Here is a 22,294-nt window from a genome sequence, read left to right as displayed (position 1 = left end):
ACCTTAAAATGCCAGCACCTAGATCAGTGTTCTTCAACCGCCGGTCCGCAGAAATTTTCTGCCTGTCCACAGGGCCACACGTCCATCGGGCCCAAGACAGTGTTTTTCAGCCGCCGGTCCACAGTGCGATCAATGCGGCGTCTTCGTTCCAGCTTCCTGAGTGCTGCAGTGCACAAAGCTGTGGGAAAAGGCTCCAACGTGCGTCCTGTGCCTGAACCGGAAGCCTTCTCTCTGACGTTGCAACATTAGAGGGAAGGCTTCCAGATGAGGCGCAAAGAGCCGTTGCCCACAGCTTTGTGCACTGCAGGAAGACGCTGCGTTGATCGTACCGTAGACCGACCCGAAGATAACACCGGGGGGCAGGCCAGAAGGCAAGGCACAGCATGGAGGTAGAGAAACAATAACAGTAGGGGGAATGCTTTTATCTTTTTATTTAGTGAACATAAGAATTGCCGCTGCTGGGTCAGACCAGTTGTTCATCGTGTCCAGCAGTCCGCTCACGTGGCGGCCCTCTTCTCAAAGACCAGCGCCCTAGCTGAGACTAGCCCTACCTGCGTACGTTCTGGTTCAGCAGGAACTTGTGTAACTTTGTCCTGAATCCCTGGAGGGTGTTTTCCCCTATGACAGACTCCGGAAGAGCGTTCCAGTTTTCTACCACTCTCTGAGTAAAGAAGAACTTTCTTACATTCGTACGGAATATATCCCCTATCAATTTTAGAGAGTGCCCTCTTGTTCTCCCTACCTTGGAGAGGGTGAACAACCTGTCCTTATCTACTAAGTCTATTCCCTTCAGTACCTTGAATGTTTCGATCATGTCCCCTCTCAATCTCCTCTGTTTGAGGGAGAAAAGGCCCAGTTTCTCTAATCTTTCATTGTACGGCAACTCCTCCAGCCCCTTAACCATCTTAGTCTAAGCATTACAAACGGCCATAAGACAGGCATGTATAAATTTCATCAAGATATCATACAATTTATGCAATGAAATTGCTCAACACTCATTTCGCAAAAGAGATGTCTTTTCAAGAACCTCTTAAAAACAATCGCATCTTTTTGCTTTCTAATATACAATGGAATGGCATTCCCTGCATCTGGACCAGCACTAGAAAAAGCTCCCAAAGTTAATAAGGGAGTATTTTTTGTAGATATTTAATTCCACTCCTTTTTGAGGTTGCTGTGTGGATTTACTGAGTTAAGTGGCTTGCCCAGAGTCACAGGGAGAAGGCTGGGATCAAACTTCCAACCTCAGGGGGCCGAGGCAGCTCCTCTAACCAGTAGGCCACCTCCTCTACTCTAGTGGCCTTTTATAGAATTGCACCCTATGTGCACATTAAGACAGATGGTTTGGCAAGTGGTGTTTCTCAATATTCATCAGCCCAGATCAGGATTCAGCAAAAGATCCCTTTTTCAGTGTTTTGCAGTGAACCACCGGTAGTTCATTTTTATCGCCTCCTATTCAAGTCTCGACCACCCTGGAGACGTGCAGAGAGAGCATCTGCGGCTTCAAAGAGGAAGACTGCACTGGTGAGTGTTTACCTGCTGAGAAATTGTGTTCAAACTTGGGGGAAAATGGATAAATAAGTAGTTTCAATGGCATTTGTGTTTTTGATTTAGAGAGACCTGTCAGCTGACTGGCTTTGTTGCACGACGTAACCGGAGACCAGTGGTGTGAGGCACCTGGGACAGTGGCACCTCTCCCTCACCCTCTTCGCCATTGGCTTCATTTCCTAGGCGCAGGACCCAGAAGTGACATCTGAAGGAGAGACGACGCTGGTACGAGCAAGAGTTTGGAGTTGCTTCTCGCGTTGGGAATTAGGTTAGCTTAATGAAATTGTATCACCTTTAGCTTGGTTGTTGACCCTTATTCCACATATTTGGTTGAATACAGCAATCACAATTCTATAATTTTATATTGACATTTTTCAAATAATTTTTGCTTGCTAAATTTATATTTCAGTTCTTCTGTTGGGGCACAATGGCTCAAGCATTTATCTCATTGCCCGACCTGATCCGAGAAGACTATCTGAGCTGTAAGATCTGCTTTGAGTTGTACAAGAACCCAAAACTTCTGCCCTGCCTTCACACCTACTGCCAACATTGTCTAGAGTTGCTCGTAAAAAGGAATTATTTGAAGTGCCCTGAGTGCCGGATGGAGGTGAACGTCAAGGATGGCATTGCCAATCTGAAAACTAACTTCTTCATCAATAATCTCCTTGACCTCTTCGAGACCAAGAAGATAAAAGACTTTGGATGCACAATTTGCTGTTCTAGCCAGCCAGTTATAGCCCGATGCTTAGACTGCAATGATTTCTTGTGTCAGTCATGTACCCAAGGCCATCACTGCTCTCGTCAGACTCGTAACCACAAGGTGGTTAACCTGAATGAATTCTTAGATGGCCTATATGATGAAGAAGTGAGACTTCGTCAAGAGATATATTGTCAGGACCACCAGAGGGAGCCCCTGAGGTTCTTCTGCAAAACCTGTAATTCAGCTATCTGCAGGGACTGTCGCCTCTTAGTTCATATCCAGCATGAGGTAGGATCCATGCCAGATGAAGTACGGAAGAAGAGGCCTGAAGTGAAGAAGATGATTGAAGGGCTAGATAGTAATATCATGAACATCTGTAAGCAACAAAAAGTTGTGAAGGAGTCAATTGAAAAGCTAAAAGCATCAGGAGATAGTATCAAAGAGCACATCACTGACTATGTGAATAAAATCACTGCTCACCTAACAGAGCAAAAAGAAGCTGCTCTTGAGAGACTGGCCACATTTCAGAAGGAACAAATGGAAGAATACCTTTCTGTGATGCATGAGCTCCGGAGCCAAATGGATAAGGCTATCAACACAAAAAAATTTTCACAAGAGGTGATGGACGTGGGAAAGGACTATGAGATTATGTACCTAGAGAAGACCATGAGGAATCAGATTCAAGAATTGCAAACTTTTAAACCACAGCAGCTGGAAACCAAAATCCCTTTGCTAGATATAGATCTAAATGAAATCCTTTCCAAATTACCACCCCTCTTTGTTGTGTTCTCAGAAGACTCAAAAACACATGATTTAGATATATCTGAAGAAGACCTATATAGCAACAAACAGCCAAAAAATGCAGTCTCTTCAAACTCAGCAACAAATGCCCCTCTGGTGACCACACAGAACCCCCAGCCAAATAACTCTTGCTTCAATCCCCGACCTTTGAGAAAACTATTCTGTACAAATACATTTGACATAGATGTTGATGAGGAGAATGACTACGAGCCTAAGGTCACTGGAATTGCTGCTTTTCCTGGTGAAGGAGGAATTCTGGTAGTAGACAGTGAGAATAATGAAATAAAGCGCTTCTCTTTTAATGGGGACCTCCGCAGGTCCATTGAACTCACAGATGATGACAACATCACTGTCTGCAGTGTTGTGATCTGTGGAAATACCTTAGCCTGCTCTGCTAGCTGTTACCTCTACTTCCTGAGCCTTGGTGGAAATTTCCAGCACAAATTAAAAATGCGAGGAGGTCAGGATGATGATTACAAGTACCCTATCACCTCTTTTGAGTCTGAGTATGTGGCAGTCAGTGAGGGGACCCTTTGCTCAATCTCCCTCTATAACACCAAAGGAGAATGCCTTGACCGTGTTCGCCCCTGTGGCTATGAGGGAGGTCGGTTCCTCTTTATTGCCATTAATAGCTTGGAGAATTTCATTGTGGCCGACTTCACCATGCAACAGATTGTCATCTTCGAGAGATCGGGCCAGATTATCTACATTCTAAATAGTTCCAACTCCATACTGACCAAACCTTTCAGCCTATGTGTGGATGATTCTGATAACATCTTGGTGGTCAGTACAAATGAAGTGATTGCATTCTCAGCAGATGGAGAAAACGGGGAGGTGTTATTGAATGCCAATAATGGGGTGACAAAGCCACGCCTTGTCTGTATTGATAGCCATGGACGTCTTGTTCTGCTTCACGATAACACTCGTATCAGTATTTATGAATTTCACACTGGCTCTGAGTAGGTCACATGACAGAGCAATTTTATTAGGCAAATGCTCTAATGTGTCTTAACATACTTACAAGGGAATTATCGAGTTTATAAATGTCAGTGTAACTGATAACTGCAAGACTTTATTCCGAAAAATAAATGATTAAAGCACAGGTGTCAAAGTCGGTCCTCGAGGGCCACAGTCCAGCCAAGTTTTCAGGATTTCCCAATGAATATGCAAGAGATCTATTTGCATGCACTGCTTTCATTATATGCTAATAGATCTCATGCATATTCATTTGGGGAAATCCTAAAAACCTGGCTGGATTGCGGCCCTCGAGGTCTGACTTTGGCACCCCTGGAATAAAGGATTAAATAATTGTAAGGAAAAGATTAGCCAAGTAACTCCAGACACTGATTTAAAATTTAATACCTTTAAATGCAAGTTTCATAAGTACAGTCTAAACTAGTGGTTCCCAACCCTGTCCTGGAGGACTACCAGGCCAGTTGGGTTTTCAGGCTAGCCCTAATGAATATGCATGAGAGAGATCTCCATATAATGGAGGTGCCAGGCATGCAAATCTGCTCCATGCATATTCATTAGGGCTATCCGTGATCCTCCAGGACAGGATTGGGAACAGTGGTCTAAACAGGGTCTAACCAGAGAAAACAATTTTAAACTATGGCAATAAAGAATTACTCCCCTCCACACACACACTTTTTACAAAGCCGCGTTAGGCTTTTTTTAATCATCAGTGGGGGTTTATTTAATGCAGCAAGGAAAATAAAATAGTTAAGTTTGTTTTCTCCTAGGATTGGCACTGCAATATCATAGCTTGTGTTGTTGAGAATAGAGTTCATTCACCAAGATTATTTGAACAGGATGGGGATCCAGAAGAACACGATCTGCTAGGACCTCAGTAGTCTGATCATGATCCTATTTATTTATTAAGGTTCACAACTACTGGTTTTCCAGATATCCACAGTGGTGAGTTGTTTTGCCTGTATGACCACAATGACAAAAGATCATAGCTAAGGGGTGTCAAAGTCCCTCCTCGAGGGCCGCAATCCAGTCAGGTTTTCCCCAGCGAATATGCATGAGATCTAATTGCACTGCTTTCATTGTATGCTAATAGATCTCATGCATATTCATGGAGGAAATCCTGAAAACCCGACTGGATTGCGGCCCTCGAGGAGGGACTTTGACACCCCTGTCATAGCTCTTAATATTAGATTCAAAGCTGGGCTGTGAATGGTAAATTTCTGGTTCTTATTTTGCTTGTCTTGCTTTGTGTTCCTGTGACTTGACTATATGATTTTTGTTCAAAACCACTTTGGTATATAGGCTAAAATTGTTAACAATTGTCCTTTGTCCGCTCCAGCTCAGTCAGAGCTAGGCTGGGACCATGAGGCTTCATTTTGCGCTCCCCAAACAGTTGGGCCATTTGTAGTATTCCTGAGTTATGGAACCAGGCTGCCTTCAGAACTTTACAAAGGTGGGCACCGATTCCAGTCCTCAAGGCATCAATCCCACAGAGTGACCAAAACTCCCCCTTCCCCCCTCCCAATATTAGGGACTGCAAACACTGCCTTAGCAGCATCCCCAGGTTCACCCAATCCAGAGGGCAGAATTTATGATCCAGCAGGATAATTTTTGTACACCGTTTCTGTAAGTAAAACAACATTTTACGTAGTAGATACCTGAAATGCCCTCCCGCAAGAGGTGGTAGAGTAGAAAACCAACAGAATTCAAAAATGCGTGCAATTCCCATATGGAAGGAGCATGGAATTCAAAGAAAACTTAGCGGTGCAGTGAACAAGGCCAGCAACCGAGCAGATTTCTACGGTCTGTGCCCCAATTATGGCTATTCAGATCTGGATGGGCTTTGATGGCAGCTCCAGTAGTTGAGAGTAAGACCAACGCAAGGCAAGGACAGATCGAGATCAAGTATGCACACGTTATATTCAGAATTGAGCAGTAATATATTATTTTTATAGGTAAAATATTATTTTGCACAGTAACTTATCTAGACTAGTAACTTTAACATATTCCTGTTCCTTAATGAAACTAGTGACTGTTTTTATATTACTTTTGGAAAGTAAATTACTCAACAGTGGTCACTGGTTACTTTTTTTTTTTTAATATCATTTTTATTAAAGAGGCAAGCAGAGAAAACAGTATGGCACAAGGTGCAGATATACAAGCATAAAGAAAAGTAGAAGCTGCTAAAAACATTGCAAACAGTTCCAAAATATATAAGCCAGAGCAAACAAAGAAAGAGGTAGGAAGAGGAGCCCAACCACACCCAAAACAAATATGCACCAAAAAAAAATAACCTAAGCAGAGGCACCGAGTGTGGGCGCAATCAACAAAACAGGTGAGGGCTCCACGTCCCCCTTTCCCAGACGGTCCAACCACAGGGCCATCCTGCTTTCCCGTCAGCCCCACAATTTTCTAAATCATAACCTCCAGCACATAGAACAACAGGTACACCACACAACTCAAATCGGACAACCAGCCAACCCTACCACAAACATTCCACAAGCAAACCCCCCATTCACACTGCCCCCTCCCCTCCCACACCTGTCGGGAGACTAGAGGCAACTGCAGGAACACCTTCCCCAAAGCCAGATAGGCCCACACTTCAGGATTGACGAGTACTTATAATAGCTAAGCTCAAAATGAGTCAGCTCAGACATCTGACTCAACCAGCTCTCTAAGGATCCCATCTTGGATCCAATGTTGTAAGATCGTTTTGCGAACCGCCAACAGAGTCATACAAATAAATTGAAGCTGCAGTTTAGTGAGGCCCTGTGCTTCCAGTAGAGTCTGATCCCCCAGAAGTAACGTTTTATAGTCCCACTCGAGGTGTTGCTGCAATACCAAGTGAAGCTGCGCAAAGAGAGCGCGGGACACTCCAGGAACGAATGCAATAGCGTCCCAGGAGCCCCCCTGCATTTGGTGCACAATGCGTCCCCCCACAAGCCCATACGGGACTTTAAATTGGGTCTCCTGCCAAGCTGCAGATTTCACAAAAGCATGCAAGGTGCTAAAAAGTTCCAGAAATGTTGCAGGGGTATACTGGACCAAGAGGTCCCGATTCCACAAGTCTCTTAGAATATTTAGTGGCCCCTGAGAAGCAGAAGAACGAATCACCCTGTACCATATCAAGAGGGAACTTTGGGAGGCCGGAATACTGAGTAGAAACTCATCCAGGGGACCACACCGCCACTCCAGCCCATACTGCTGGTGGAGACTTTGAAAATAATGCCGAGCTTGTAAATAGGCAAAGAATTGATGATTGGGGATCTCCCACCGGTCCCTAAAATGAGCAAACGTAGAGAAAACACCCGTGTCTGTATCAATCATATGGGAAAGAGTCAAAGCCCCCCAGGCAGCCCATTCAGCAAAAGGGGAGTTGCTAAGATCCGGAAGAAAGTTGGGATTACCCTGCAATTGCAGAAAAGTAGATGCTAAAGAGGGCTTGGCCTGTGCACGGTGCCACCACCGCCAAGCGAGGCAGAAAGGTCACAAGAACCACAATTTGGAGGGCAAATTACCCCCAGTACTGTGGGGGGAATGTAATAAATTTTAAAAAGTGAAAGGAGCACACTATCCATCCCGGAGGGGAAAACCGAGCAACCCCCGTCACCCCCTCATGAATGAACCTCATGAGAGCAGCCACATTATATGCTTTAACATCAGGGAGACCCAGGCCTCCCTCCCTCTTAGCAAATGTCAGCTTCGCATAGGCAATGCGCGCTGACCGGCGACGCCAAAGGTAGTGAAGAGAGAACGAAGTTTGCCGACATCTCGCTGAAAGGTCCAAAAAGGTACTGTCTACAAAGGGTACTAAAGTTTGGGCAGGAGAATCATTTTAATCAAGGCCGCCCTTCCCAATAGAGACAGCGGGATATCCTTCCAAGCCTGACAGAGAGCTTGAATTTTATCAATAACAGCCAAAACGTTACATTTATACATGACCCGGGGATCCGAGTGCAAATAAATGCCCAGATAGCGCATCGGTTTAGTCACCGGGGGTATTTGTAAAGTAGTATGCCATGGCTCCCACCCAAGGCCCATCAAGGGTAATAATTTGGATTTCTCACAGTTCACCTTTAGACCCGAAAGGGTACCAAACTCAGCCTGATCCAGAAAAAGCAGAATATCATCTGCAAACAAGGTGATACAACATTCCGTACTCCCTAATTGAATATCGCGCAGCTCACGACTAGAGCGAATCTTAATGGCAAGTGGTTCAATGGCCAAGACGAACAGCAAGCTAGAAAGAAGTCGTAAGGCCGCCATTAATAACGAGTTGCGCTGTCAGCATAGCATAAAGGCCCCTAATCCAGGTGAGAAAATTCCCATCCAGTCCATACTTGTTTAACACCCAGAAAAGGTACTGCTATGAGATGCCTTTTCCATATCAAGACCTACAATCACGGAAGTACCTCCCCCACCCCCATGCTCATGAAGCGCTGTTAACGCCTTAAGTAGATTCATGGAAGCATAACGCTGCAGAGCAAACCCCACTTGATCATCCCAAATGAGCTGGGGTAAAAACAGATTGAGCCTGGTCGCCAAAATGAAGCCAACAACTTGACGTCCTGGTTCAATAACGAGATCTAGCAATAGGAACCCACCTGAGTGGGGTCCTTCCCAGGTTTTGGGAACAAGGTAATATGAGCCAGATTACACCGAAGGCCCTCAGTAAAAACTCCATTATTTAAAAAAAATCCCAGCTCAATTCAGGACGCAGAATTGGCAGACTAGTGCAAGCATAAAGCCATAGTGCTTTTTCTTTGTAATTATCTTTTGGCGTTGTATTTCTTGCCAAGTAACAATGGAGTTCAGAGGCTTGCTTGTAAAACTAGCCTCTCTGCTTACATCTGACACAGCCTGCGTTTCACGGGGCAAAATAGCACCCCCGTTGCATCAGGAAAATTAATCACAGCAAGGTCTACAAATGCAAGAAATAGCTATTAGCTGGCTCAAGATAACATAGTATTTTCAATATTTTAACAAATACTCAAAAGTGCTTACCATTCATAAGCAGTGCAACAGCTCCTGCCGATTCTGTGTCCTGAATTGAGCTGGGAATTTTTGGAGTTTTTACTCCATGGAGAAATAAATTGGCGGTTTAAACAAATAAAACATATTTTAGTGAGAGAGAGGGTGGGTTATAGCCAATGAAGTGAGTAGGAGCAAGTGGATTGCTTCCATAAGAAACCCCTTTTTTTTTTTGGGGGGGGGGGAAATGCTCCATATTCTGAGACTTACAAACCCAAGAAAAAGCAAATACTCCAGGCTCAGTTCTTTAGTTATTTAGTGGTTTTGTTTATATTAATCATTTATCGATTTTGAAAACCATATATATTCTAATCTCTGTGTTGCTGTATGACATATTAAATAAATAAACCATAAAATGCAACTTAGTAACTCTGGATATGTCGCATCAAGTTGGGTTTTTTTTTTATATCGCATCAAGTTGTTTTTTTTATATCACATCAAGTTGTTTAGTTTAGTTTTATATCGCATCAAGTTGTTTTTTTTATATCACATCAAGTTGTTTAGTTTTGTTTTATATCGCATCAAGTTTTTTTTTTTATATCGCATCAAGTTGTTTAGTTTTGTTTTATATCGCATCAAGTTTTTTTTTTTTATATCGCATCAAGTTGTTTAGTTTTGTTTTATATCGCATCAAGTTTTTTTTTTCCTCGGAAGAGATGCTGAACTGAGATTCAGGATTTTGTTGCCCTCCATCACCAGCATTGGGAAGGGGAAACTTGAGATGAAGGGGGAGCTACTAGATCATGGGGGAGATGCCAATGCAAATGTTGGCTCAGGGCACCACAGCCAGCCCTGCATAGTGATTGTTATGGTGATTAGAGAATGACACGGGGACAAATTTTTCCCCAAACCACGCAGGAAAATGAGGTCCCGCGGGGAAGGGGGAAAATTCATCCCCTTGTCATTCTCTGATGGTGATGCAACAACAGAGTACGGCTTCAGCCTGGGGGAATGGGGAAACCACAATTCTCACTGTATCACGGAATTAACGTGTGGAAACGGGCTCCAACGTGATTGCGGTAAGGGGCTTTGTGGTAGTTTGCTCATTAAGCCATGCGTTACTGAATTTTTGAAAACTTTTCATTCAGGGACCGTGGCATGGGTGGAGATTGGGCATGGAGATGTTATATTTACTTGGCTGGCAAATTATAATTACTGCATAATACATTCCAAGTCACTTTTATTTGGAAGCTTGGCTCTTCTCCCAAGCCTTTAACAAAGAAGCAACTTGTTAGTCTCACAAATACAAAGACCAACACCAGCTGCAGATACAGCACTAGAATGGGACTTGCTTATCCGCCCCTACCCGAGATTTAAATTCATGCACCTTTCATGCAACTTTCTTTTAAATTAGTCCCCTTATTCTCTATCTCACTCCACCTTTGCTTTACATCCTATGCTTTCTATCAAAATGTTTTATTATGCATTGTGCCAATATTGTAAGTAGCATAAGATGCCGCAAATATTTACTATTACTTGAGTATTGTTTCTATGGATCTTGTATGTTGCCTATGTCAAAATTGATCTTGTATGCCAAATAAGGGACCCTTGTACAAAGCCACGATAGCAAGTCCCACGCAGCCCATTTAGTTCCTATGGGCTGAGTCACATTTGCTGTGCTGGGAACTCACCACCATGGTTTTATATAAGGGGCCCAACATAAATAAAAATTTTGCTGGTAGCATTTGTTCTTGTTTAGATGAGGATTGTGAATGTTTGTTTCTGTTCTGTGCTTCTAAAATCCAATTAAAAGAACAAAAGACAAGGTGTCAAATTTTCTTAAACTTCATTTTTATTCATAATAATATTAAATTATGTATCTATGTAGTGCCTTTCATTCATACATGGTTTACACTTCAAACTTATACAGGCAGCCATCTCAAGAGGACAAGGCCACTGCATATGTCTAGCAATTGGACTACCTGAGAGTTTCCAGTGGGGTAGACAGAAGAGAAGCAGTGGTGTTTATTATTGATCAATTTACACCTGGCTCAGGTGTTCTCAACCCAGTCCTTAGAACCAAGCCAGCCAGGTTTTCAGGATCTCCTCAATGAATATATATGTGTGAGATAAATGTGTAGGCGCTACCTCCTACATGTGCAAATTTATCTTATGCATATTTATTATATTGCTCCAGAAAAAGGAGGACGGACTGAAACATCTGGATGCAGTGCATCTGAAAGCAGTGGAAGTAAAACCCAGATGTACATCTTGAACTGTAACTATGGCAAATTCAACCTGTTAACTGTATATTATGTATGTTTGTTTGTTTTTTTAAATTAATTCTTTATTCATTTTCAAAAATACATTAAGTGTTAAATATATTCATTCATATTAACAATAAATACATCACTTACAAACAATCATTGATATATTTCATAAATTCTTATCCCTTCCCCATCCCTCCCTCCCATATATTTCATTATCATATAAAACATATAATAATAAACTTCCCCCCTCCCTATACCTTAAGTTGATAAATATAAGGGAAACAAATTCAAATTAATCTTTACAATACTTTGTCAATGGTTTCCACACATCCTGAAACTTCTTAAAATATCCCCGTTGTAATGCAATAAACCTTTCCATTTTATAGATATCACTACCCAATCACGTAATTGCGCTGTCGCACAAATCTTATGCACTAACACAGGTTGGTTTAGAGATTAACAGGGGTCTCAAGTGCTCACCACCAGAAGCCTGAGTTATTTGTCAAAGCCACTGGCTGATACCGTGAGCTATCATCGGTCCCGTATCTTATCTCTATGCCTATGATTTGTGCATTTTAAATATATTAATATTGACTTACTTTGTTTATAAATTAATCCTAAAATCTATATTATTTAATGCTTCACCGTTCCAAATACTTCAGAATTACTTAGCTTTTTTTGTATCTTTTTCTTGCTGTTTTATTCCCATTCCATGTAATTCAGGATTTCTCAACTTATTTTCATAATGTTAATCCTGTTATTCTCCTCTACGGAAGATCTCCGTTTCGCCCCACGTATTAACAAGGGGCTTCTTCAGGAAAGCACTACTGCCTCTATAGAAAAAGCAGACCATATAGTTTATATATTATTCCACTTAAAAGTTAGACACCTGCTAACATGCTTACTCTAAAATCATTGCGCTGAACAAGGATACAAGGCGGAGCTCTCGGGAACGCTATCTGCTCGCTCATGTAGTCTTAAAGCTGTTTTCTATACTTTAACTTATCACCAACACTGTTAATCCTATATTTTTACTACCTTACTTTTATTACTAATGGAAAATGCAAATATGTATTTTTTACGCACTGAGGAGAACTATATAACTAGGCAACTCGCCTAAACTCACTCACTCGAATATCAGAAGCGGCATTCAAACTAACTCACGCGCTCCAGCTTACAAACTAAAGATAATACTAACGATGCAGGGAAGCGTGTTTGAAAATCCTAACAATCATAGACAGTATCAATTACGTCATACCACTACATGTAAATCTGATAATGTCGTTTATATTATCATGTGTCCCTGTCAGAAAATCTATGTAGGGAAAACGACTAGACAATTCAACATCCGCATGGCGGAACATAAATCCTGCTTAAAACATAGCAGGAAAGAAGCTCCGTTAGTAGCTCACTGCTTACACCATCAACATGAGTTTAACCAACTTAAACGCATGATTATAGATAGGATAGAGGTTGCAGTAAGGGGAGGGGACAGGGGAAAAAAGTTGTTACAGACAGAGCAGAGGTGGATTGACCGGTTGGGAAGCTTACAACCTCGTGGGTTGAATATAGCCATTAACTGGCAAACTTTTTTCTAAATAATGTCAATACTGGGCAGGCTTTAGCTGTTTAGCAGTGTCTTTTTGGTCTACGTTTACAGGGTTCAGTTATGTTCATGATGTATGGTAGGACAATCAAAACACAAAATAAAAGATACATAATGAAAAAAGTAAAACAGACGATTGGTTCATTGGGTGTATTTGAATAAGTTTGATGACGTAATATCATTTATGTGGTGGCGGAGTGAATGGTTACCGGCATCACGAGTTGCCGGATATGACATCAGACGCCCTTGTAAGCCTTTAAATAGTTGGACTCTTTAAGCTGTATGCAGACTCCAATGTTTGAGCCTGAGGCTGTTGAGCAGGAGCCAACGTGTCTTTCTTTAGGAGGTTTACGCCCAAGGAAGCTAAGAGGTTTGGGTTGCTGGTATTATTAGTATTATCTTTAGTTTGTAAGCTGGAGCGCGTGAGTTAGTTTGAATGCCGCTTCTGATATTCGAGTGAGTGAGTTTAGGCGAGTTGCCTAGTTATATAGTTCTCCTCAGTGCGTAAAAAATACATATTTGCATTTTCCATTAGTAATAAAAGTAAGGTAGTAAAAATATAGGATTAACAGTGTTGGTGATAAGTTAAAGTATAGAAAACAGCTTTAAGGCTACATGAGCGAGCAGATAGCGTTCCCGAGAGCTCCGCCTTGTATTCTTGTTCAGCGCAATGATTTTAGAGTAAGCATGTTAGCAGGTGTCTAACTTTTAAGTGGAATAATATATAAACTATATGGTCTGCTTTTTCTATAGAGGCAGTGGTGCTTTCCTGAAGAAGCCCCTTGTTAATACGTGGGGCGAAACGGAGATCTTCCGTAGAGGAGAATAATAGGATTAACATTATGAAAATAAGTTGAGAAATCCTGAATTACATGGAATGGGAATAAAACAGCAAGAAAAAGATACAAAAAAAGCTAAGTAATTCTGAAGTATTTGGAACGGTGAAGCATTAAATAATATAGATTTTAGGATTAATTTATAAACAAAGTAAGTCAATATTAATATATTTAAAATGCACAAATCATAGGCATAGAGATAAGATACGGGACCGATGATAGCTCACGGTATCAGCCAGTGGCTTTGACAAATAACTCAGGCTTCTGGTGGTGAGTACTTGAGACCCCTGTTAATCTCTAAACCAACCTGTGTTAGTGCATAAGATTTGTGCGACAGCGCAATTACGTGATTGGGTAGTGAGATTCACAAAGTTTATAACATTTTATAGATATGGCATAAAGAATTCCACCAGACGTAATTTAATCTCATCCAATCCTTCCAATTATATGTAATTTGCTGAATGGCAACACCAGTCATTATAAGTAGTAATTTATTGTTATTTGCAGAAATCTGACTTTTTGCTCTCATTTCCATACCAAATATCACAGTATCATAGGATAATGCCACTGGGTTATCTAATAAATTATTAATTTGGTCCCAAATTGATTTCCAAAAATTCATAATACATGGGCAATGAAACAATAAATGATCTAAAGTTCCTGCTTCTAGATGACAATTAGACAAAGAACTATCTAATTTTTGTAACATAACAGGAGTCCACAACCTACAACCCGCTCTGAGCTCTTTGGGGAAAAAAAGAATTAAATAAATGACTCAGCTGTCCTCATTGCTTTCAGTGGAAGCAAAACCCGGATGTCTCAATCTATCCTCTTTCTGGAGCCACATGGTAACCCTAATTGTGGATATACTGCAAATCTGATTAGCTGGATATGTCCTGGGGACTCAGTTGAGAATCTCCGAACTACACCATATTTAGGAAAAAAAAGTGCCTTTTCCAAGGACACACATTCAGTGGAAGAGGGGTTTTACGAGACCTCAGTCCCACCTCTTTCACTGTTTCTAAAACACGCTTAGCACTTTGAACAGAAATAGCACAGTGTCAAAACTCCTCACCCTGAATCCTATTCTATCTGTGTAAAGCAGCATTTCCCAACCAGTGTGCCAGCAGACCTGATGCAATCTGACATGGAAAAAGTCACCGCTGCTTTATGCTCAGATTCTGCTCTCGGGCTCTTGTAACAACAGGCAAAATCTTGGGGGGGGGTTCTTAAACCTGCAGGACCTCCTTTCTCAGAACAAATGCAGCCACATATGCCTCTCCTTCCAAGATAGGAGCGTGCAAATTAAGGGCCAATGCAAATAACTGGACCTCACTTTGTGTAGCCACACACTGCATGGAGCGCCTCATCCTCTGCCACCTCTTTTTGAGCCCGGCTCAGTCAACCTGTCGACATGATGAAAGTTGGAAGGGGAGAGTGTGCACTCAACACTGGCTGTGACTCGCTCTCACAGAATGACATGGGAACAAGTTTGTCCCCCATCCCTGCCGTATTTCTGCAAGCTCTGTCCTCATTTGCACAAGCCTCAAATACTTTAAAATCATAAGTGTTCGAGGCTTGTGCGGTTAAGGCAGGACTTAAAGGAATGGGATGGGACAGGGATGAACACTGGCAGCTAAGGGGTTGATATTAAAAGCAATTTAACTGGGTAGGACCGTCTTCTGATATACACTTAACTGCTTAGGGCCAGATTCTATAAATGGTACCTATATTAGGCACTGTTAAATGCCCTAATTGTGGACACCTAAATTTGGGATCCACATACAACTTTCTTTTTTAATTTGCTTAATTGGTGTGGTAATCGACCATGACAGCTTTCAGCCAATCAAAAAAATATTTAAGAGTTTGGTGCTGAATTCTTAGGAAGCCTAGCAACACCTAAGTGGAGGTGACCTCTGACGTCTAAAGAGGCGTACCCAAAAGTAGGCATGGTTAGGCATAGAGCATAGGCATGGTTGACTTAGGCATCCGTGTCAGGCACCAGTAAATTAGGCCCTGTAAAACCTGGCCTAATATACAAGCGCCTACCTCTAGGATGCCTAGCGACGCCTAAGCAGAGTCAACATTTCCGCGATTAAATGCCAATATTCAGTACTTAACCGCCTACATAAATCGGACTGCATAAAACTCAGTCCTGTCTGTTTCCACCTTCACTTACATCACACAACTGGATAAGGGAGAGCCTGCCACAGAAATCTGGGTCTTCAATACTGGTGCCCAGACATGGCCCAGGACTGAATATCCAGGCATAAAGCCGGAGATCTGTATCAGAAGTAATTTCAGGTAAAAGTTATAATTTTAAATAGTTTAAACAGTTGTAAGTTAGGTATTCATAACTAGGAACTGAGGATTAATGGTTATTAGGATGTAGTATTTAGTATTTAGAAAACTCTTCTTATTATCTTGATACTTATATCAACCTCCCTGATGATGGACTCAACTGAAACTCAGCTGGAGTTGGAGGCTTATGCTGATTAAACAATATAAGTAATTAAAACTGGAAAACTTTAAAGATTAAGAAGAGAGAACCTCAGAACTGATTAAGCATTTCTTATTGGATCATGAATATAAGGAACAACTGGCTTGGTCAAGTCTACGGATTACAACTGAAGGCGACATTGGGACTTTAATTGACTCATCATCAAGTTCAGTGAGCTTCATTGGGCTTGAATGGCTTCAAAACTTAACACCATTAAGAACTTTGAAGATTGATTGATGGACTCTACTTTAAAGCTTTCCCCAGCCTATGATTTTGTTAATAGTAGCACTTTGCACTTTGTATTACATGTTATTGTAGATTTAAAATGTAGATGAAATAAATTTTGTTAGTTTATAGGATATGAATTGAATTAAAGAAATCAATAAATTAAATATTTAATTAATTTTATGTTATGGTAGTCTTGGTATAGCACTTTAATGAACTGAATATCGGTAGTTACTATATTTACCCTACTTTGTATAGTTGTGTTTAAATAAAGCCGGCGGTGGCCAAGAAAAAAGCTCTGACCGCCACTGGCAGAATATTTACCCCTAAGGTAACTGAGCTGGCTATTCCCAACACTCCTAATTCACCCTTCTATACTTGTGATCAGTTCCTGTGTCGCTACTCCATCTCTTTTAAAATTTGGAACAGAGATGCTCATAATGGTCTTCTCCGTGGAGGCTAGTATGCCATGCATGGCTTATTTAATACAGATGTGTCTTGAACATGAAAATACTGAGAAACGTTAATGTAGATGACTTTATGTAGCCTGATAATTGTAAATCAGAGTGAAGCACAAACAGAGAAGGCCACATTCAGAATGGGAACAACTGCTTACCAAGTCCCTAACACTGAACAGTGATTCAGAATGTATGGAGTATCCAGGAGCTTTGTGTGCCAAATTCTGACAACAGTGAATGATATGACAAATACCCATATGGCAATACAATATAAGCAGGAAAACATGAAATTGCCCCTTGGCACATTGTGTCCACTCCTATCCCAGTAAAGGCTCCAGGAGCCCAGTTGCAACAGTATCCAGTTCCCACTTCCCCTGCCCAGAACAGCTGATATCCAGAGGTGTGCAGCAACTCCACCATGACTGAGATCCATTTGAAGAAGGGACTAGGACAGATGTGTCTAAAGCTAGTTACTACATAAATTAAACTTACTGCCTATTACCATGGGAGGCAGGGATTTTGGAACTCACATCTGTTTTCAGAATCAGCCTTCTTTTTAAGGAGGCACTGGAGAAAAGAGGGGACCTTGGTTCCTCTTGTGATAACGCAACTCTGTGAGGTCACAACTGGAATGCCATGGCTGTGCCACCATGGAAAAGCAAAGATTCCATGATGGATGTACAACATTTTTACAAAACTAGTAGGAGGAGACTGATTTTTGAAAACAGATGTTGCTTTCAGGATCTCAGCCTCCATAGTATTCATTTAGAGTAATATTAAGAAAAGAACTGTGGCAATCATCATCCTTCCATTTCATGCAAAAGAATTACCCAGAAATGTGGGAAAATCTGATCTGTCCTTTCAGTCTCATTTTTCCCTTATTGTTCTCACCTTATCCACTCGGCTTTGGCTAGCAGCCATGGACCACCTACCCAATTGCATTGGTTTTAGATAGCGTGCTACTCTGCCTAAGGACCTCAGACCCTCACTCAGGAATCACTTGGATACAAGATCCCCCTTCCCTTTTGGATTCACAATGCTCGCAGACCAACTCAAAAGGTCAACATGGTGTCTCCCCACCTAGTTTGGTCCTGCTTGACTGGCCCTTGTATCAGCTGCCCCCACCATCTCTACTCCCTTTTTGCAGGTCTTTCCATCATCACATCATCTCAGGGGGAAGTTGCTCACACAAGGGGAAGCTTGAACAGAGAGTAAATAAATATGGGAATCGCTGAGTGTGAAATAACAATTCAGCTGCTGCTTGCGCCGCTCTCTTTAAATAATGTTCCGTGATTGCGTGACTTTATAAAGCGCAGTGCATGGAATAGTCTCAAAGCAGTGCCACTCATTTTCTCTCTCTCACACTATCACGTTCACCGTCATGTCTTCCACAGGTGAAGCTTTGATCTCACATAACGATGAAAAGTTTTCCAAGTAACCTAGTGCTTGTGGAGTTCCCAGGGCCACAGATCCTTTTGCCCAAGCCATGAACATCCTACACTAGATATCGATTTTGGTTCTCTCACCTGCAAACTCTTCTGTTTTGCCGTCCTGCTTCCATCTTTCTGCTTCTGTCTGCAGTGAGCTACTGGAGAAACAGGGAAGACCAGCTCCTCCTGATCTCCTGCAAGCAGGTGAAAATCAGAATGTGCCCACATGCCATGCGTCCTTAGCTGGTCAGTTGACCCACCACTTTCAGTAGGGTCTGGTTCTCCTCTCTAAGCCTCTGATTCTTGTCTTTTGCATCATCTAGGTCCTGGGATGTACAGCAATGAGAACTAGTCAATGAGAGGGTCATGCATTTATTTTAAATAATTTATATTCTAATTCATTGCGAGGCAGTATCTTAAGTGGGTACAAATAAGGCATGCCTTTGAATGAAATCTCAAATCAAATGTTGGCAAATATAATTCTCTAGTTCAATATAGATGAGGATATTTTATAAACACACACTCTAGCAATTATATCCTCATTTGCTTGTACATATAGAACATTTTTTTTTTAAAAAAGAGTCTTCTGATATACATTAGTAGTATAATGGGTACACCTCATGTCAAAATGATTGACAGCTGTCAGAGATAAGGATCAACCAATCAGTGTTCACTTCCGGGTTAAGCCACGCCCACCCCACGCCCGCCAATTGCCCCACCCCACTCTCTGCCCATGCCCCGCCCTCCCATAGGAATGAATGCTGGTAGCCCCGCCCATGGCCCCCTGCCCATGGCCATGCCCCTCATGCCCTGCCCCTCCCATTGCCCCACCCCCTCATGTCCCGCCCTGGAAATGCACTTTTTGATGACATCACCGGAAATGGGGGCGTGTTTGACCCCGGAAATACGCTTTATGATGACATCACCAGAAATGGGAGTGCCTGCCCCTACCGGAAATGCGCTTTTCTGATGATATAGGTGGAAATAGGGTAAATGAAGCGACGGAAATGCGCTTTTATGACCATGTAGGCGGAAATAGGGTAAATGAAGCGACGGAAATGCGCTTTTCTGACCACGTAGGCGGAAATAGGGGAAACAGACTTAGTCAAAACCCTCCCGGAAATGATGTGGCCAGAAAAAGAAGCGTCTTTTATTTTAACAGTTTTTAGTTAAAAGACAAGGTTTAAGAGCTCATGGATAGAGCAGATCACAAAACAAAAGACATTCACAAAATCTTTCCTGTTTTTAAAACAGATCAGGAGCAGAAACAATTGAGAAAAGGTTGCATTTATTTATTTATTTATTTTCTGCTTTTAACACACTTTCAGTAGGAATTCTGAGCTAATGGTTAATGGGCCAGCTCCCCTATTGTCATGGTAACAGCTGATAAGCCCCTTCCAGCCCCCCTCCCCTGATAAAGCCAAGGGGGGGAGAGGTGGAGGTGTGTTTAAACATGTCTGAACTTATCCCGGCCCCCTACTGTTGTCTTAACAATCTGAAAAAAAAATAAATAAAAGCAGCTGTCACCTAACAGGGCTCTGTTAAAAAGGCAGAGCTATGAAAGAATCTTTATTGAAGCAAATTTATTATGATCCATTCGTGGCAGGAAGCTATGGAGGCATTAACCCTCTACTTCAAGCGGCTAAAAAGAGTGATATAACAGTCCGGAGAAAAGATGTAGTGGATTGGGTCACCGGTCAAAACGCATACAATTTACACAGACCAGCTAGAATCCATTTTAAAAGAAATAAAACAATTGTGTCGGAAGTTGACAGACAGTGGCAAAGTGACTTAGTTGACATGTCAGCCTTTGCCCGTTATAACAACGGTTACAAATACATCTTAACGGTAATAAATATCCTGTCAAAATATGCATGGGTCGTGAGTTTAAAAACAAAAACCGGTCACGAAGTTACCAAAGCCTTTGAAACAATATTTAATTTAGGGCATACACCTGAAAAACTTCAAACAGACAAGGGTAAAGAATTTTAAAATAAGTCTCTGAAGAATTTATTAAAAGAAAAAGGTGTTAGCCATTTTTGTGACCCATAATGATGTTAAAACAGCTGTAGTGGAAAGATTTAACAGGGCTTTACAGCTCATTGGTTCATCCTTCTTGATAAAGTCAAGGGGGAGAGGGAGGAGGTGTGTTTAAACCTGTCCCGGCCCCCCTGGTGTTGTCATAATGATGTATGTCTTAGATCTTTAGCAGCTGTTAACATCAGAAATAAAAAGTTCTCACAGCTGTTAGCAACAGAAATAAAGGTTCTCAAGCCGTCAAACAAAATGACTGTCACGAAGGCTCGTAGATTGAGTTACTTTCTTAAAGATCGTGATGTAGAAAAAGAGGGTTACCCGAAGACAGAAAAACTGTACGAATCAGACAAAGAAAAATGGACCCCTTTAACACGCAGGTAACTGAAAAAAGGCCTACCAAGAGGCCTCGTACCTTTCTTAAAGACTGTAATGCGGAGAAAGAGGGTTACCCACCGGCTGAAAAACCGATTGACGTGACGGCAGATACCGGGGAGCATACACACGAATTAACAGATTCTGAAATACAAGAGTTTCCAGATGCTCAAAAGCTATATGATTCGGACACAGAAAATGAAGATGTAGGCTATGAACTACCAGAGGATAATACTTCAGATATTGAATTTTATGAAGCCGCTGCTGACGCCGAAGCAACAGACATGTTGGAAAAGCCAGGATCTTCCACGGTAAGAGAGAGACACACACACACTTTTTGGAGAGTAAAACTGTGACTGAGTTCAAAGAAGCGTGGGATGAACACAGAAGATTTAGAATCAGAAAATAATATTAAAGATTGAACTAGGCCAGTTACTGGGCAGACTTGTACGGTCTGTGTCTGTGTATGGCCGTTTGGAGAAGGATGGGCAGGGGAGGGCTTCAATGGCTGGGAGGGTGTAGATGGGCTGGAGTAAGTCTTAACAGAGATTTCGGCAGTTGGAACCCAAGCACAGTACCGGGTAAAGCTTTGGATTCTTGCCCAGAAATAGCTAAGAATTTTGCAAAAAGAGCTGGCTTATTACTGTCAACAGGATGTGGCTATTTTGCGACAGGCATGTGTTCTCTACAGAGCAGAAATCATGAAAATGACACAGAAAGATGTGGTTGTAGAACGTGAGGGTACTTCAGAAATTCTAATGAATTGTTTAGACCCTTTCCAATATATAACCCTAGCCTCTGTATGTTCAGATTTATGTTTTTAGAACCCGAGACAGTGGTGCTCATCCCCCCGGATAACTATCACAGACACAAAAAGAGATATTCATCCCCCTCTATTCAATGGTTGCTGTATCAAGAGGCTGCACAAAATATACAGATCATGCATGCTCTGAACGGGGGTGAAAGAAAGGTGGGGTCTTATTTTCTTGACGGTTACGCTGTCATTGATGGGGTAGAAACAGCTTTTGAATTTAATAGTTGCTTTTATCACGGCTGTCCGGTCTGCTATAATGATAAAGACCAGAATCCTGTAGCAGCCACGACCTATGGCTCTCTTTATTACAAAAAGCAGCTAAAGACAGCCTACCTGGAAAGCCTGGGCTTTAAGGTCATAAGTCTGTGGGAGCATGAGTGGATGCTGATGGTCAAAGAAAATGATAGGGGCTGTGCAGACTTCCTGGCTAGCGCTGCATTACCACAACCCTTGGTCCCACGAGATGCCCTTTTGGGGGGTAGAACAAATGCTGTTTCTCTATACTACAAAACAAAACCTGGGGGAAAAATACACTATTACAATTTTACCAGCCTATACCCATTTGTCAATAAAACAAAGGAATATCCAACAGGTCATCCGCAAATCATTTATGACAACTTTGGTCCACTCACAAATTACTTTGGCTTTATAAAAGCAAAAGTATATCCTCCAAGAAAGCTCTTTTTCCCGGTGTTACCCGTCAGGGGTGGGCGGTAAGCTTATGTTTCCTTTGTGCTGACGCCCGGCAACAGGAAAC

The 22,294-nt window shown here is 41.9% G+C and overlaps 2 protein-coding genes across 4 annotated transcripts in view; one reads left to right on the top strand and one right to left on the bottom strand.

Annotated features, from left to right (window-relative positions):
• Nucleotides 1-811: 811 nt before the first annotated feature.
• LOC117352361 (E3 ubiquitin-protein ligase TRIM56-like) lies at nt 812-4,198 on the top strand. Of its 2 annotated transcripts, none has more exons than XM_033928798.1 (3): nt 812-1,521; nt 1,612-1,770; nt 1,955-4,198. In XM_033928798.1, exon 3 carries the CDS (start codon nt 1,973-1,975, stop codon nt 4,007-4,009), a length of 2,037 nt encoding a protein of 678 aa, XP_033784689.1. In that variant the 5' UTR covers nt 812-1,521; nt 1,612-1,770; nt 1,955-1,972; the 3' UTR covers nt 4,010-4,198. The 2 variants fall into 2 exon arrangements, with proteins under 2 accessions (XP_033784689.1, XP_033784686.1); XM_033928795.1 differs by having other exon boundaries at nt 1,612-1,813.
• Nucleotides 4,199-11,527: 7,329 nt separating this feature from the next.
• LOC117352363 (PRKC apoptosis WT1 regulator protein-like) overlaps nt 11,528-22,294 on the bottom strand; it is a 36,166-nt gene continuing 25,399 nt past the window's right edge. Inside the window, exons 7-8 of one of the 2 annotated variants that reach the window (XR_004537666.1) lie at nt 18,411-18,640; nt 11,528-12,092 (exon numbers count right to left, since the gene is read on the bottom strand). Coding sequence is in view for 1 of the 2 variants with exons in the window: in XM_033928800.1 (XP_033784691.1) it covers nt 18,554-18,640 (87 nt within the window). In the remaining variant the exon portion in view is untranslated. Of the gene's footprint in view, nt 12,093-14,885; nt 18,641-22,294 lie in introns of those variants that run through there. The other variant, XM_033928800.1, reaches the window with a different exon arrangement.

The sequence above is a fragment of the Geotrypetes seraphini genome, chromosome 19, assembly GCF_902459505.1.
Source record: "Geotrypetes seraphini chromosome 19, aGeoSer1.1, whole genome shotgun sequence".
Taxonomy (NCBI): Eukaryota; Metazoa; Chordata; class Amphibia; order Gymnophiona; family Dermophiidae; genus Geotrypetes; species Geotrypetes seraphini.
Note: the sequence above shows the minus strand (reverse complement) of the source record. Positions and strands in the feature narration are given on the sequence as shown.

Bases quoted from the DNA above. Each gene is read 5' to 3' on its own strand.
- LOC117352361 (XM_033928798.1), top strand. From the start codon at position 1,973: ATGGCTCAAGCATTTATCTCATTGCCCGACCTGATCCGAGAAGACTAT.